The sequence below is a fragment of the Lepidochelys olivacea genome, assembly GCF_965140295.1.
Source record: "Lepidochelys olivacea isolate rLepOli2 genome assembly, chromosome: 2".
NCBI lineage: Eukaryota > Metazoa > Chordata > Testudines > Cheloniidae > Lepidochelys > Lepidochelys olivacea.
Genome location: NC_140412.1, coordinates 204,003,137 through 204,018,882, shown reverse-complemented (window position 1 = coordinate 204,018,882; position 15,746 = coordinate 204,003,137). Strand labels below are relative to the sequence as shown.

General features: G+C 39.2%; 1 protein-coding gene across 6 annotated transcripts in view; it reads right to left on the bottom strand.

Annotated features, from left to right (window-relative positions):
* SATB1 (SATB homeobox 1) overlaps positions 1 to 15,746 on the bottom strand; it is a 90,439-nt gene that overhangs the window by 25,288 nt on the left and 49,405 nt on the right. For all 6 annotated transcript variants that reach the window (XM_084621886.1, XM_084621888.1, XM_084621890.1 and 3 more), the window contains one exon: positions 7,242 to 7,397. In XM_084621886.1, coding sequence (XP_084478012.1) covers positions 7,242 to 7,397 — 156 coding nt within the window. The remainder of the gene's footprint in view (positions 1 to 7,241; positions 7,398 to 15,746) is intronic.

The window sequence follows — 15,746 nt, the reverse complement described above, 5'->3', positions numbered from 1 at the left end:
TCTCTGTATACATCCACAGACCTAAATTCTAATTTTCAGACAAGGATTCCCTCCCCCCAGTACAGAGTCATTCAACTAGCCATTGTGCTTTGCTGCTGTTATTTTCATGCCAGTCTGAAAAAGGCTAATGGAGGGTTTTATCCTGTCAGGTGTGGCATGCCCTCAACTCCCACAGATCTCTACGGATCTCTTGCAGGACCTGGCTATGAAGGTGTTAAAGATTAACTCAGGAATAATGTATGACAGGTGTGCAACCCATTCCTCTAGAGAAGCTCTTCTTAGATCTTGTACATAATGTTTTCTGAAACGGGTGTAGATACTTAAAATTGGTTCAGGCTAATGTATTTGGATATGCGGTGGGATAGCTATTTTATAACACTATTTAAAATGCTTATTGCCTCATCCACACTGGACAGTCTTTTCATCTTCTTTATTTGTTGAAGGTATTGAGTGGTCCTAAAGAGCTATGGGGTGGTTAATCTAGTCCTTGTACATCATATTGAAATGCTTTCCATTCTCACATTATACATTTTCTTTGACATGAAAAAAATCAGTGTTGTTTGGTTCATTTTATTTATAAAGCTTTTCTAGGGCAACCAGCACCGCAGTATCAGAGCGCCTCAAACATTAAGGAGTTTATCCTCACAATATCCCTGTGATGTGAGGACTATTATTATCCCCATTTTACAGATGGGAATCGAAGCACTGAAACATCAAATGACTTGCCCAAGGTCACAAAAACATCCTGTGCTACAGCCAGGAACAGAACCAAAAACCCAGTTTAAAAGACAGTCAAGTTATTGCCCCATTTTGCTATTGCCTGCAGTCTCTCCAGAATGTTTTTTTTAAAGACCAGTCATTTCATGAAGTGCTTACTCTTACTTCTAAGAGGAAAGGTAGTGAAAGTTAGAGAATATGGGCAGAGGTAAAGTCCTGGGGACGTTTAGTACTATCTTTTGCTTCTGCTGTCAAACATAGAAATTTCACTCTCCATGACTCCGTTTAGAAAGAACCCTACGACTTGCAATGTGATATTTTGTGAAAAACAAATTGGCATTATCTGCCAAGTTTCACAGTTTCACTGAATGACACACGGTGTTATAGAGCAATTCTTCATCCCAGACAGAAGCCAATCACTCTTTCCCAGTTTGCACTTTTCCCCCTCCATTCCTGTTGATACCTGATCCTGTCCTGACTCCTGCAGCTCATGGCAAGACTACAACTGTCAGAGAAACCACACTGGGGCAGTCCAAAAAAGGAGACATGTTATATGAGGTGTTTATACTGCTAATATTTTCTACCTATAGAAGCAAAGATTTGAATGGAAACTTGTAATGAAGAAAGATGTAACAGTACATTTTATTTTTATCTAGTGTCTTTTATATGCAGTATCCCTACACACATCATCGAGAATCCATTGTAAGCTTAAGAAAAAAAGTTCTTAAGCCAAGATTTAAAAACAGGAAATGGCAGTCACTCTGAAGGAGACAAAGAAGAGAATAAATTCCAGATAGATGGGATATGATAATTAAAAGATCAAATCCCACTCTGGAGACTCATTGTCTGCCCAAATCAGAGACCAAGGTTTAGCTGGGCAGAATGTGAATGGTGAAGGGATGGTGTCTTTTAATATATACTCAAAGAGCCCCCTCCTCCCCTTGCTCCCATACTATAACAGGGATGTCTCCAGATAATAAAAGGTTACCTTCCTATTAGAAAGTATTTGTGTGGGGAAAATAACAGATCAAACATACAGCATTTATAAAACTGCTGGTTAAAAAGATAAAAGTGAGATAAACATCAATGTTTCACTATAAATCACTAGGTTTACAACATTAAAATTTCCAGTAAAAGCAAGGTTTTATATATACCTGAACTCTAATGGCCTATTCTGAAAATATTTGTGTCAGGAAAAGCATGGTATTTCCATGCCAAAAGCAATTTTAGTGCCATTGTTTAGCATTCCCTTCCCAAATTAACTCTTTCCAAATCCATGTGACAAAACCTAAAATTCAGTGTCTATTTCTATTTTTACCCTATACCATGTTCTTTGTTATGCATAGGTTAAAAACTGAGGGAGCTCTGAGTTGTCAAACGGAAGAAGTTGGACACTTCTGAAGAAATGCCACAGCACAAAATAATCACATTAGCAGGCAAGAATAGAATTTATAGTGTGTCCTTAACCACTGATTCACCTCAACGCTTATGCATGCAAACCGATCAATTTCAAAGGGGCTAACTGCCTAACCAACTGGAATGACAAACATAGACGGACAGGAAATTAGGCAACACAGTATAACATACTGCAAAAGAAATTGGTCAAAATGATATCTGACTATATCTGATTTTCAGAAGTACATACAGTACTCTTACTTCCATTCCAAAATTAAATCTCTGAAATTAGAGCTCAACTCCCACCAATTTCAAGAGCAAGGTATTATTATTCAGTGGGAGCTTCTCAAAAGGAATGCCCAGAACCCTGCAGGATTGAGCCCACAGAACATTATCTCCCCCTTTATATTTATTCTTCCAGTAGTAAGGCATCAGATTTAGGAAGAACTAGGCAGACCAACAGCATTAAATTATGATATATTAGGCATTTACAGTAACTGAAAGCAATACTCAAAATAAAGTACTCATGTTACTCAGGTTTTCATAGTGTGTTTCCTGAATGCAAAAACCCCCTCTGAAAGTGAGCTGATTTTCACCAGACTGTTTTCCTCCCCATTTGACTTCAACATGTGCAGGTTACACCTTTTTAGGCAAGCCCATGTAACACCTCAGAATACAACAAACATCATGGAGGGCTATTAATGTCTCTTTGCTGGACATACAGCTTACGTCTCAGAGTTCTCGAGGGGGTCTGTGTGGAATAAAATTAGATTTCAACATCTGCCACCATAAGAAAAAAATTCATCTCTGGCTCCCATATGAAAACATTGTAACCAACGAACAGTTACTGAACCATGTTACCTTAATGATTATTACCCAAATCAACATTTTTTGAAACAATGAAATTAAAATTGTGCTTTCATAATTATTTGAATCAGATCATCATATTACAATTTTAATAAAATCTCAAAATGATTAAATCGGAAAAGTACTGTGTAGAGTGAAAATATATATGCAGAGGTTTCTTGTGTGTTTTGTTCTGACCTATTTTGGAGCTGGTCTGTTTAAATTTTAGCAAACAACGTGGTTAACCTCGCAAAAAGAACACAAATAGGCATATATCGTGTGTTCAAAATGTTTCTTATATTTGCATAGTGTTTTCTAAAGCTCTGCTTTTAGATCAGATATTATTGGGTAGTCTACTTAAAGTTTATTAGCCAGTCCAAACAATATAAAAAATTAACAGTTTTTGACTTTGAAATGATATGCTTTTTTCAGTTGGTTACAATTCAAAGAAATACAGGAAAGTTGCTATGACAGTTACAAAATTCTAAACCATTTAGATCCTCAGTATAAATGCACTGAATTTTTTTTTTAAAATAGTGTACATTTTTAATCTAATATTCACTGTTTAGATAATGCATTGATGGGTGCTAGAGAAAATTCTAAGATAAATAGAAGATATTGAAGTAAAACCTCAAAAATAAGAAAAAAGACAGACAACCCTCTCTACCTCCCTCCCAAATGTCTGATCATTTAATCTTACAAGCCAGATCGACCCATTTCTTCCAGGAGGCTTATGGACAGTCAAAAAAAATCACCAAAATATCACTGTTAAGAAATGAATATCACTCCCCTAAGCAACAGCAATGATATCACTATTATCACTCTAATCTCTCCCCCGCTCCCTTACTTTCTTGCCTTAGTTTGTATTGTAAATTCTGCTGAACTGGGATTCAGTCTTCATCTGTTTTGTAAACTGGCAGGCCCATGTATGGTCCTATATTTCCAGATTCCCTAATACAATACACTAGATATTCAGTTTTTACTTTAACCCTGCCTAAATATAGACTTCCTTAGTTTCTCTTTTAATAGGCACTTTTTTCTCCTCATGAGCTTAGGTTGTTGAGTAGCAGGTATCCACAAGGCTGTGGGGCTTGCATGGCCTAGAAGACTGCAGATATATTTCTGCTGAATAGAGCACTGGAGAACAATTAGCTTGTTGCAAAAGGTCTCTCCACTAAAGATTTGTCTTTACCTTTTTGTGGAACTGCTTGGAGAAGGAGAGGTCATGTAAATGAGATCCTCACCCCATGTACTGAGCGTCCCTATCTTACACAGTGAAGTTACTCCAGCTTGTGTACAGCATCAAGAGGTCAGAGAAAAGAACAAGTTCTGACCTTTGGCCATTTATCATCCCCCAACTAAACAAATATGTAATTTGCAAGAAGGATGGGAGAAGGAAAGAGTGTTCCTGCCCAATCCAGTCCACTGGAGAGTGATGGTTAAGTGGTATCCTGCCCTAGCTCTAAAGAAAAGAATGGAACCCAATATTCTTGGTGATGCTGGAGCAATGGAGCTCCAGTCACTTTTTGCTTACAGATGAGGGAGGATTTCGGTCTCAATAAATCCCTCTCCTTTGCGTAGTGGTCAAGCTTCATAATACAACTATAAGCTTAAAAGCTGCAGGCTTGATACACATAACTCCATTAAAATGTGTTAACAGGATGACTAACAGTCAACCACCTATGGAAGACCCACCTTTCAAGCTTCCTCAGTGCATCTCTGGATATTATTGCCATGATACAATGTTTTACCATATTGGCAGTCCAGCTAGATAGAGCCTGTGACTCTGTCGCTGGAAGGGAATTATCTTGAGAGGCTGTTTTATATCTAAATTAACTTTATGCAGTCTGAAACAGGTGGGAAGTAACCTCCACAGTGGAAGGGGAAGAAGGTCAGGGCCACTATCTCTGATATATTTTGTACAAGTCAATTTTAAAGTAATGCAAATAAAAATAATACTGACTTTTTTGGTATCTACTGTTATTTCCTCTGGCCATCTGTGCATTTTTAAAAGCAAACATTGGAAGGGCTATCCTTCCTGAGTAGTTTGGAATATACAGATTTAAGCAAAAATACATGTAAATGTGAAAAGATTAAAAAAAAAACAAAAAAAAACCACACGGACTTGTATAGGAGAATCACACCATAATTCTGCTTATAATGCCAAAGAAGGCAGAGAGGTGAACAAAATGGACATTTCTCTTTAACACATAGTTTTGACATGTAAATAAAGACATCTGAAGAAGCACACAGGTTTGAAGCTGCTGTAACATTCTATCATAATTAGAAACGTTTCAAGAGCCCTGTAATTTCCAATAAAAAATTAGTTATTTCCGATATACCAGCCATGATTCATGACAGAATTTTACATTCCATGGGAGATTATAGTGGCCTGATGTATGACATAGTGAGTACAGTGCTAACAAACAATTCAATTTAATGTTTAAACAGCACTTGGTGTTTAGAATCCCACAATAAAAGAAATATTATTGTAGAAATTATCACTTTGACAGTGACTTGAAGGGTAGGCAGGCATCTATATACATTTTTTTTTTTTTTTTTTTTTTTACAGTCCACAGCTTGAGTTTAATCATTTTGATGTAACATTTCCAAAATATCCCTTGAAGTAATTCTTTACAACATATAACTTAGAAAAGAACATCCATTCTCTACAATGAAATGGAACAAGTCCAAAAGGCAAATATTTCCAAAGTCAAAGTTTAAAAATTCTGAAAGGAAAAAACACTGAAGGTTCACATAAACATTCATAAACCTGATCACATTTTATCAGCAGCTTAATGGGCACTGAAAGACAGCAACTCTCTCTCAGAACCAGTTTTGGGCAGCTAAGAGAATACTTAATAATTTAGCAGACTTAAATACATTGGCAACCAGTGGTGCCTCTATTTCTTCTGTCAATGTTTTTTCCAGTGTTGGTGTTAATACGGTCTTCTTCTTTCCCATTTTACATCTGACCGCCCTGAACTCTACTTGAGACTTGAGCACATTCTCACTTGAGTCTTGCTTTTGAGCACACTAATGAGCTTTCTTAAGACAAGTTACTTAGAATCATCATGCAGCAATCGTCTGAGACAAACATACTGACAAGAGTATCTTATTTGCTGGTCTTCCTTCCGTTGCATAAAAGTAACAGTTCTCTTGCACTAAACTTGATATTTTATTCAATTTTTAAGAACTTGTTATAAAAACACCTAATAGCAGAGGGTTAAAATTGAACACACATTTTTGTGTGTGTAAGTACTGTGTTTCATGAAGGTTATAATTTATGTCTATCCAGGATTAATTTACATGGCTAGATATGTTACCCTTATTTCTTTTAAATTTGTAAATAATATTTCATAAAATAATTTGCCTTTTAGTTTGGAATTGTGGACTTCTGAAGCTCTAGGGTGACCATATGTCCCGGGACAGTCTCTTTTTTAAGCCTTGTCCCGGCCATCCCGACTTTTTTTCCGCAAAAGTTGGCAAGAGCAAACTGGACAAATGCCCACTTTTGTCAAAAAAGGTGGGGTGTGGAAGAACATGAGGGGGAGGGCGCAAGTGGAGATGCCAGCCCCGTGCAGGGGGGCAGGCAGGGCTCAGGGGAGCAGCGACGCCAGCCCCGGATGGGGAAGGGAGGCCAGGCTCAGGTCAGTGGTGCGGGTCAGCCCTATGCAGAGAGAGGGGCTCAGGCAAGCAGCTCGGGCCAGCCACATTCGGTGTCCCGTTTTCTCTTTGGGAAATATGGTCACCCTATTGTTTTGCTATTTTTGCATAACAAGCAAAACAAATGTATCTACATCCATACAGCTCCATTGTGTCCCTATTTCCTCAAAGCTCACTTCTGACACTTCTCTAGCTGATCCAATAGCTGCACTAACCACCCCCACAAAATCAAAACATCAAACTCTCTAGTTAAAACACCTGTTATTGCCAAAACTAGTCACCTGATCAACACTGCAGCAGTATAGCGCATAGAGCATTTACTCATTCACGGTCACTATGAATTTAAGAAGTTGACAATTTTGGCCCTCCAGGATCTAACCTTTGGGCAGACAACAAACCTATCTTACTGTTAGGGACAACGTCTTCGTCTTCTTTTTTCAATTCTGGCAAACAAAAGGTATCCTTTAGTTACCTTAGGACTCGGCAATAAATGTAAGTAGCTGTACTACTACATGTTGCTAACCCAACAAATAATTTAATTCATATAGAAAACCAATCACAAAGACTGTAAAAATCATATATAAAATGTAAGTTGTTGATAACTGGCGAGTCCCTACCTGGCTTTTGGTTGCTGCAACCTTTGCAAATAGTGCTTGAGACACTTTAGCTCTCTTCATTTCCTGCTGAATCTCATCATATATGGAAGCATTAATGTTCATGGTATTATTTTCTGGTTTTCCATTCCTCTCCGTTGCAACAGTAGCTGTTTTTACCTAGAAAATATTTTATGAGATTGTCATTTTTCATTATGAATGAGTGACTTTTCTCCTCAAGTAGTGTCTCTCTCCCTTGTATGCTTTTACTCAGTCCTACTCAGATTTCCTTTCATGATTCTCTTTCTTTTCAACCTTTCAGTATTTTAACATTATGAATTATCCATGGTTCAGGAAAATGGGCTTTAAGAAAATCCTGCACACCGGTACAGGTGAACGTACCCAAAATAAAATGGTCAGTCAGCTGACCATTATAAATTACATCAAACAAGTTAGGTGGAAACAGCCTCACAGAGACTTTTAAATCCTGAAATGAGTCTTTCCCCCACCCCCAAACAATTAAAGTAAAAATTATAACTGCAGTGTAAAAGGATCACCAATGAAATCAAAATGCAGACAGATATATCTTGATTGGTGACCAGTACAGTCAGTTGCATCATACAAATGTAATACAGTTGTCACTTTAGATTTAATCTTTATGTTTTTTCTTATGTTTATTTTTGTATCTTCTATGAAAAATCAGTTTACAACGCTGCACATTGAAATTCTCTACTCATCCATGAAATGGGAATAGGGAGGGCCTTCTCTAACTACCATAATGGCTAGTTAGTTGTACTTTACTTATGTACACCTAAACTGTTTTTCACACCACACCCCACCCCATCAAGGATACAGCACAGTGTGCACCACCCCTCCGCAGAACAGGCAATGGCATTTCTCACCTGCAGATGTTCGGAGAAATGTGGGGGAAATCTGGCCTCACTACCTCAGGACAGCCTAGTTCCCTGAAGAGGTATGATGGTAATGCTTTTCTCTCCGTTGGCAGCCATAGCATAATGGGGTCACGGGCATTCAACTGAGGCCCTGAACCTGCCAGGTGATACATGCAGGCAAGGTGGACCTTTAGACCCCATAAAATCCCACTGAGGGTCAACGTAGCCACAAGGGGTCTGCTCAGATGAATCAACTTGCAGGGTCAGGACCAGAGTCTATATTATCTTGGGCTTTAAATTCCCCAAGGATGTGAAGGGAGATGACGATAGCATGATGAATAACTATAGCTCTAACCCCACTTTGCATGAGCTCTAAACTGCAGAGCCCCAAAAGGATGAGTCAAAGGGTTGGGGTAAGAGGGGGAATGCAATTTAGGTAACCCCCTTGCCCTCTGAACAAAAAAAGGACCAATTTTGTGGATAATCCATACTATACACCTTCCAGAATAGTCTGAGTATGTTCAAATATGGTCCATAAATTAAGAGTGCACATCAGTGCCGAGGATATGCCTATGAGGCTTCTCAGCAGCAGTGCAGGTATGCGCACATTAGTTGCAACAAGAGATGCCATTGCTAAACATCATGAGCCTTCATAACAGAAAAGCATGAATGTGGTTGTATTTGCCTTCTACTGTGAGGCATGAGTGCCTCCCAGTATGAACAGTGTCTGATATTAGTATGGATGCACAACTGAAAAAAAAAATGCAACTACCCCCCAGCCCTTTACAGTATATTGTGCACATTTTTATCACTAGAATTTAACTTGCACCTACAGGGTGACAGACTGAGATGCTAAGTGAGACACCAAGCTTGTGCTGACCTCACGTACAGTGATGATTTTCACCTATTGACTTTAAAGCAACTGCTGATCAGGCTGTGCTAATAACTGCTAAGAAAAACACTTGAGATGCCTGGCAATGGGCAGCATAAGCAGTAGCATTAACATTTATGCCTCATACTGCAGCATGAGAAAACCCATACCTTGTTCTCCCTGGGAGACATTCCCACTGAACTCGAACTGGGCAGAAAGAGTATAGGTATGTTCTGAGTAGCATGCAGCAAAGTTATGTGCGCACTATGGACTCTCTAACCTTTATAATTTTGAAATGTACTGAAAGGTTATCTACAACTGTGATCATGTTAAATGCATTATTGTAAGCAGCTGTCAAACTCATGCAAAAATCAGACTGAACTTTGAGACGAGAAAGCTAAAAGTGGACGGCTTTGTAGTCTAAGCATCTACACTGAAATACTGGGATTCCCTGGGACCATTAGTTCAAATCTCATCAAGGTTGTCATCATACTTCTGAGGCATGCAAAAATTCATGGGAGCGGTTGTGGAACAAAATAAAGAAGTCCTGCCTACTCTGCACGGTCATTAACGCTTCCATGACAGGTTTTTGTATGAGGACCAATTTGCCTCTGTGGCCTTGATCACAATTTCCACTGTTCTGCAGCGTGCTGGCTGGCTGCCACTCTAAAGGTGGCTACATAGTGCATTGGTGCTTTAGGATATTACCGCAGACACTACTCAATCAGTGCAGCGTACTGCCATAAAAGAACCCTCAGCAAAATCTGAGGGAAATATAGGATGTAGAGGGATACATGAATTAGTAAGGGTAAATGCTTAATACTACAGTGACAGGAGCTACTGAAAACCCTAATACTAACAGACTGTGCCTATCTTTATGTTGATGCAGCACAATACTGACTATGGGCCTGATCCAAAGCCCACTGAAGTCCACGGAAAGACTTCTGTTGACTCCAGTGGACTTTATTCTCTATTATTCAGCACTTGATCCACTGACAGCTAAGTAAAATATTATATGAGCCCAAATTAATGTTCGGAGAAAGCAAACATGACACTTCTGGGTATAAAATGATCGATCTTTGGGGCTGGAGGGAAATTTTATCCCCCAACAACCCTCACCCCTCCAAACTTGCATAATGAGTCAAGTGCAAAAAATGTTCCCCTGGCTCCTTAACAATTTCTCTTGAAACATCAGATGTAGACTATGGCTGGATTAGATGGACCACTGGTTTGTCGAATACTAAGTAACACTGCCAATTAACCTTTTGGAAGATAGTCATTTAGAAAAATTATTTCATAATGTATATAGCAACCTTCTAGTCTAATCTTGAAGTGTGACATTCTATAAATCTATTCAGAAGAGAAAGGTTTCATTAGATTCAGCTCTTTTTTGAGATAAGCTTTTGTGCTGGAGTTGGACCTGAACTCAAGGCACAAACATTTTCATTCTGGGGGGGGGGGGGGGAAATGTGATGTGTTGGGGAAGGGGAAGAGCATCTCCTTTGGAATAAGCTTTTATAAATTAACCACAACTTCCACTTAAAAAAAAAATCAAGATCAATTTAATGTCACTAAATATCAGCTAATCATTTTAAAATGGTAACCAAATTATGCTTACACTTGAGGGTGAAAAATATTTTACCTCAATGTTTAATATCACAAGACTATTCTCCTTCTCCCCCCACATTAGTCATTTCAAAAATATTTGGAAAAAAACTTCATCCTTCCCAACTAGTCTGCCCAGATAGATATCTCATCACATGAGATTGATTACAGTCATGAGAAGTTCTGGAATCATTCACTTTTCCCAAACAAAGCACAAGGTGTTGATGGAGTAACCACTCTGAACAGGTTTTCACAAATTATGAAGTCTTCCCCCCCCCTCCCCCTCTTAGGCAAAAATCGAAACAAAAATCTTTTATGACACATTCTCATAAGTACTGTTTTAGCTTAGGGAGAAAACCCTTCTTTAATCCTGGTTTAGCTTTTAATATTACATCGTACATTAAAATTCATGAAGTAGTTCATTCCAGGCAAAACAAACTACTTTTCAGGTCTGCTCTGGAAATAGCACAGGAGGTATAATAAATGCAGTTGCTTTCAGAACTGCTTTTATCAGGACAAGGTTTACTACATCATTATTATAGTGGCGCCTGGAAGCAGAGCCCTAGTTAAGTGTCAGTGTTCCCATTAATTCTCTTCCATGGTGGTTTTCGTAGGGGTAGAGGGTTTCCTTTAATATTTTGTTCATTTTGATTTTAAGAAAAATGAAACTTGGCACAAAGATTGTCAATGTAAATCAGATCATTTTTTATTTAAAGATGGGCCAAAAAGTGTAAGTTTCACCAGTTGTTAAATGTGGCCTGATTTTTTTCTGGCATGCTTAGCACCCACAGGATGCACTGAAGTTAATGGAAGTAGAAAGTATCCCGTGCCTCCTGAAATGCAGGTCCAGCTTTCTCTAAACCAGAAAACCTGAGTCCTGTTCAGCCTTTCAAGTTTAAAGAGTGGGCTCAGAGAGACAAGGTGGGTGAGGTAATATCTTTTATTGGACCACCTTCTGCTGGTGGAAGAGACAAGCTTTAGAGCCTCACAGAGCTCTTCTTCAGGTCTGGAGAAGGAAACCGGAGTGTTCAAGGTAAGTATGAAGTGGGACAGATTAAGTGTAAAACAACAGATGGCTAGTAGGTAGCAGGGGGTGTCACAAGTTGCTGTAATGGACCATAAACCCAGTGTCCCTGTTAAGTCCATGGTTTTTAGGGTGTAGTAGAGTTGTGAATTTAAGTTCTTAGGCTGGTCTTTTGAAGGCCCTGCAGGTTTTCCTTAAGGACAAGTTCTGTGAGAGGTCAGAGATTGACTGATCACTTCGTGAAAAGTGTTCGTTAACCTATCACAGAGCGTTTTAGTCTTTTTTGTGTGAGTTCATTAAAGAGCATAGTGATTGTCTGGTTTCACCCCATAGGGCTTGTCTTCACTGGCAATTAACAGCGCTGCAACTTTCTCACTCAGCGGGTGACAAAACACCCCCCCGAGCGCAGCAAGTTGCAGTGCTGTAAAGTGCTAGTGTAAACAATGCCTCAGCGCTGGGAGCTACGCCCCTCATGGAGGTAGTCTTTTTAAAGTGTTGTGAGAGCTCTCTTCCAGCGCTGTGCCGCGGCCACACAAGGCACGTTAAAGTGCTGTCGCGGTTGCCAGTGTAGACTAGTCCATAGTGGTTATTGGGGCATTTGATGCAAGCCTGGGAACTTAAATTCACAACTCGGTTGGACACTAAACACCATGGATTTAACAGAGACACTGGTTTTATGGCCCATTGCAACAACTTGTAACACACCCTTCTGCCTACTAACTCTCCATTCTCTTACCACTGCAGAGGTGTTAACTGCCCACTTCTTTTTAAATTGTCTCCTACAACGTGTGAACCCCTTATGCTTAATCTGTCCCATCTTGTATTTAGTTTGAACACAGTTTTCCTTCTCCAGACATGAAGAGCTCTGTGAATCTGGAAAGCTTGCCTCTTTCAACAAGAGAAGTTGTTCCATTAAAAAAAAATTACCTCATCAACTGTCTCTCTCTCATATCCTGAGACCAAAACAGCTACAACAATATTACAAACAAGAGTGGCCTTAGATTTTTGGTGCTCAAATTGAGACAGCTTGTGACCTGATTTTCACAAGTACGAAGGAATCGTAACTTCAGCTGAAATCCATAGGAGCTGGGAGTGCTCATCACATTCGGGGGGGGGGGGGGGGGAGAGGGAGTGAATTAAATACAAAGGTTTCTCAAGTTAAGCACCCAAAACATTGAGTCACATAAAATCTGTGGGCGCGTTTGAAAATGCTGGCCTTGTAGATTATATTTTGTCCTTGATCTGTACACCCTCAGTTTCACATATGCTGATGGGAGGGCAGTGTCTGACCAAAAAGGATCCCACCTGATTGACTGGAGGTTTTTCAGGCTCCCTTCTGCAACAGAGATTATTCAGTTTTGAGAGAGAAGTACCCACTCCCTAATGACTGCAGAGTGGCTCAAACAAACATTCTGCAAAGGAAAACCTGCAGCTCAGAACAGCCAGGCATATAGACACATCACAGTCAGCTGGGGTAGAAACTTATAGGGACTCTGGCCTGAAATTATCATGCTCCCACTCTCTCAGGCTGGCTCCCGTTTGGAAGCCAGCCTGTAAGAGGTAACAAAAAGGTCCTGAATCCTAGAGATCATTCTTTTAGGGGCACTAGGAAACAGGAATGAGGCAGCCACTCAAGATGCTCCAGTCCAAGGAAGGAAATGCCCCTACACACCATGACACTGATCAGGATGGAGAGTTCCACCCCAGCAAATCAGCAGCGAATGAAGTAAATCTACTGAAAATAATTAACAATGGCTGTTTCTTGCCACCCTTCCATGCCCCCATTTCCAGGCAACTTATTTCTTATTAGATGCTTATCCCTTAGGCTTGGATTAGAACTGCCCATCCCCCACATGTGAGATGGTGCAGGATTGTTTCTTCCACTGCTACTTTACAGCAATGCAACTGTCAGCACTTTGCCCAATGGGGTTGCACTCTCAGTAGGGCTTACTAAGTGACACTGTTATAGGAGAATATTAATTAATATCACCACCTGTATGAGCACAAGGTTCAACTTGCCACATCCTGGGGTGGAAGAACTCTCCAGTGCAAGCTCATACATGTGGTTTGCCTCCTTTGGTTCAGTCAGTCTACATGGCAGATAGCATCTGTAGCTTAAGACCCAGGTAATCTGCACAAGTCTGATGTTGAGTATTGGGGGATTTATTGATTGGAGGAGGAAGAGCAGGGGTAAGGGGCAGAAGAGCGCCTTACAGGTTTTCAAGGAAGAGGTGGAAACAATCTAGATACATTAGCTCAGTAGTAACTAGTGAGCATGCTGTTTGAGTGAGAAACTCAGCACAGCTCTTCCTAGCTCAGGGTTTGAACTTGGTCAGCTGTTGCATTACCATTAGAACACCAGGGTCCCGACTGGATTTTTGCATGCAATTTTGTGCACGATTCACACACCCAATGAGGCTGGCCACTAATGGTTAAGTCTGCTCTACTGTCTGCCTGCCAGTTGGCAACACAAGAGATCCTTTTCAGGATGTTTATTTTCACATCCGTCCCAAACAGATAAACTTTCAATTGCAAAATAAGCCTTCCTGTGTGGCATATTAGATCCCAATTTCATGGTTTCATATCTTAATTGTTTCAAATCTTACTGGTCTTAAAATTTAGTATCAAAATATGTTTGCTGTTGTGTAAGTATGTTGTCATGCTAAATGGTCTGTTTTGTCTTTAAACAATAATCCAAGACATCCATTGCTGAATGAGCAAAATATTAATTTTCTCATTGTATAGTGAACTTTGTTTTGCTAGACTATAACTTCTTATAAATATGCAATAGGTAGGATGTTATTAACTTCAGTGGGTTTTATTTAGTGACAAATAAAAACTAGACAAAAATTCTTCTGATGATAAATATTGAGGCCACTGCTATGATCCATCTAATAGAGGCATCATAATTCAAGCATTTACACTACTATGAACTATTTCCCCTACAATTTATAGGATTTATACTATTTTCCAGTGTAACTAACAAAGAGGAAATATATGTACTGATTATTTAGGACTTTTCATTTTTGAATTTAGGATTCAGGACATCCCTATATGGCTATGTATACTTACAGATGGGCAAACTGAGGCAGAGAATGAAAGTTACCCAAGAGGGAGTCAGTAGCAGCCAAAATCATAACTCAGACATTTCTGTCTTAGTCACTAGACTGTGTGTGTGTGTGTGTGTCTCTCAGGTAAAATCCTAGCATATTTTGTAGTACAACAAACAAAAATACTGCATTTAGGAAACAGTCTTCTTATCAGTTTTACAGGACACAAATATTAATCTGGGGGAGCCGCCTTACATTTATTTTTATTTTTTTTTTAAACTGTGTGCTACTTCTACTTTGAACTGGCTGTTTTTAAATGACTTTTTTCCAGTAGGAATCAATGATGCACATCATGCTAGTATACTTAGTAACTAACTAAGCAAAGATAGATACTGAATATGGTTATAAGAATAACTTGGTCATTAATAGTACATGGTGTCTTCACAGAACCATATCTATTAACTTTTTGAAAGATGAAAAAAATGCAAAAGAACGGCTTTAGAATACATTAGGTTGCTTATGTAGTTTAAATCAGAAAGCAAATTCAGAGTTAAGGCTGACCCTTTCTTTGACTCAACATTCTGCCTGTCAGTATTGCACTGAACCTGATTTCTTAGATCACCAAATGGTCCAAGACCACGGGAGACAGTGTGGCATGACCTTGGTATAAGGGGATAAGTTAAGAAGGAAGAGCCTGCCTTAACTGTTAATTAATTGGCTTCTAGGGGCAGGCAGGACTATTAAACCAAACTCAGATGTTATTTTAACAGTTATCTGTATTTAACTATTCTTCCACTAAAACATTACTATATAAATAGTGACCCTCATCCTTTATCTTTAATGGTATCTATAGGGGCCTTCACAGACTAAACTTCATTAATGACAACAAAAATAAACCAATGCACAGTCTGTTTTGTTCCGGTACAGAAATTTCCCTTTTTCATGCAATGCATTACAGCAGATCAGAAGCTACTTCCGTTCCATCCTTTTCTACAAATAATTTGTTATTAATCAGGATTTTTAGTATTCATTAGCTAAAGTTTTTACAAAAATATTCATTAAGTGTACTATATTCAAAATGCGTAC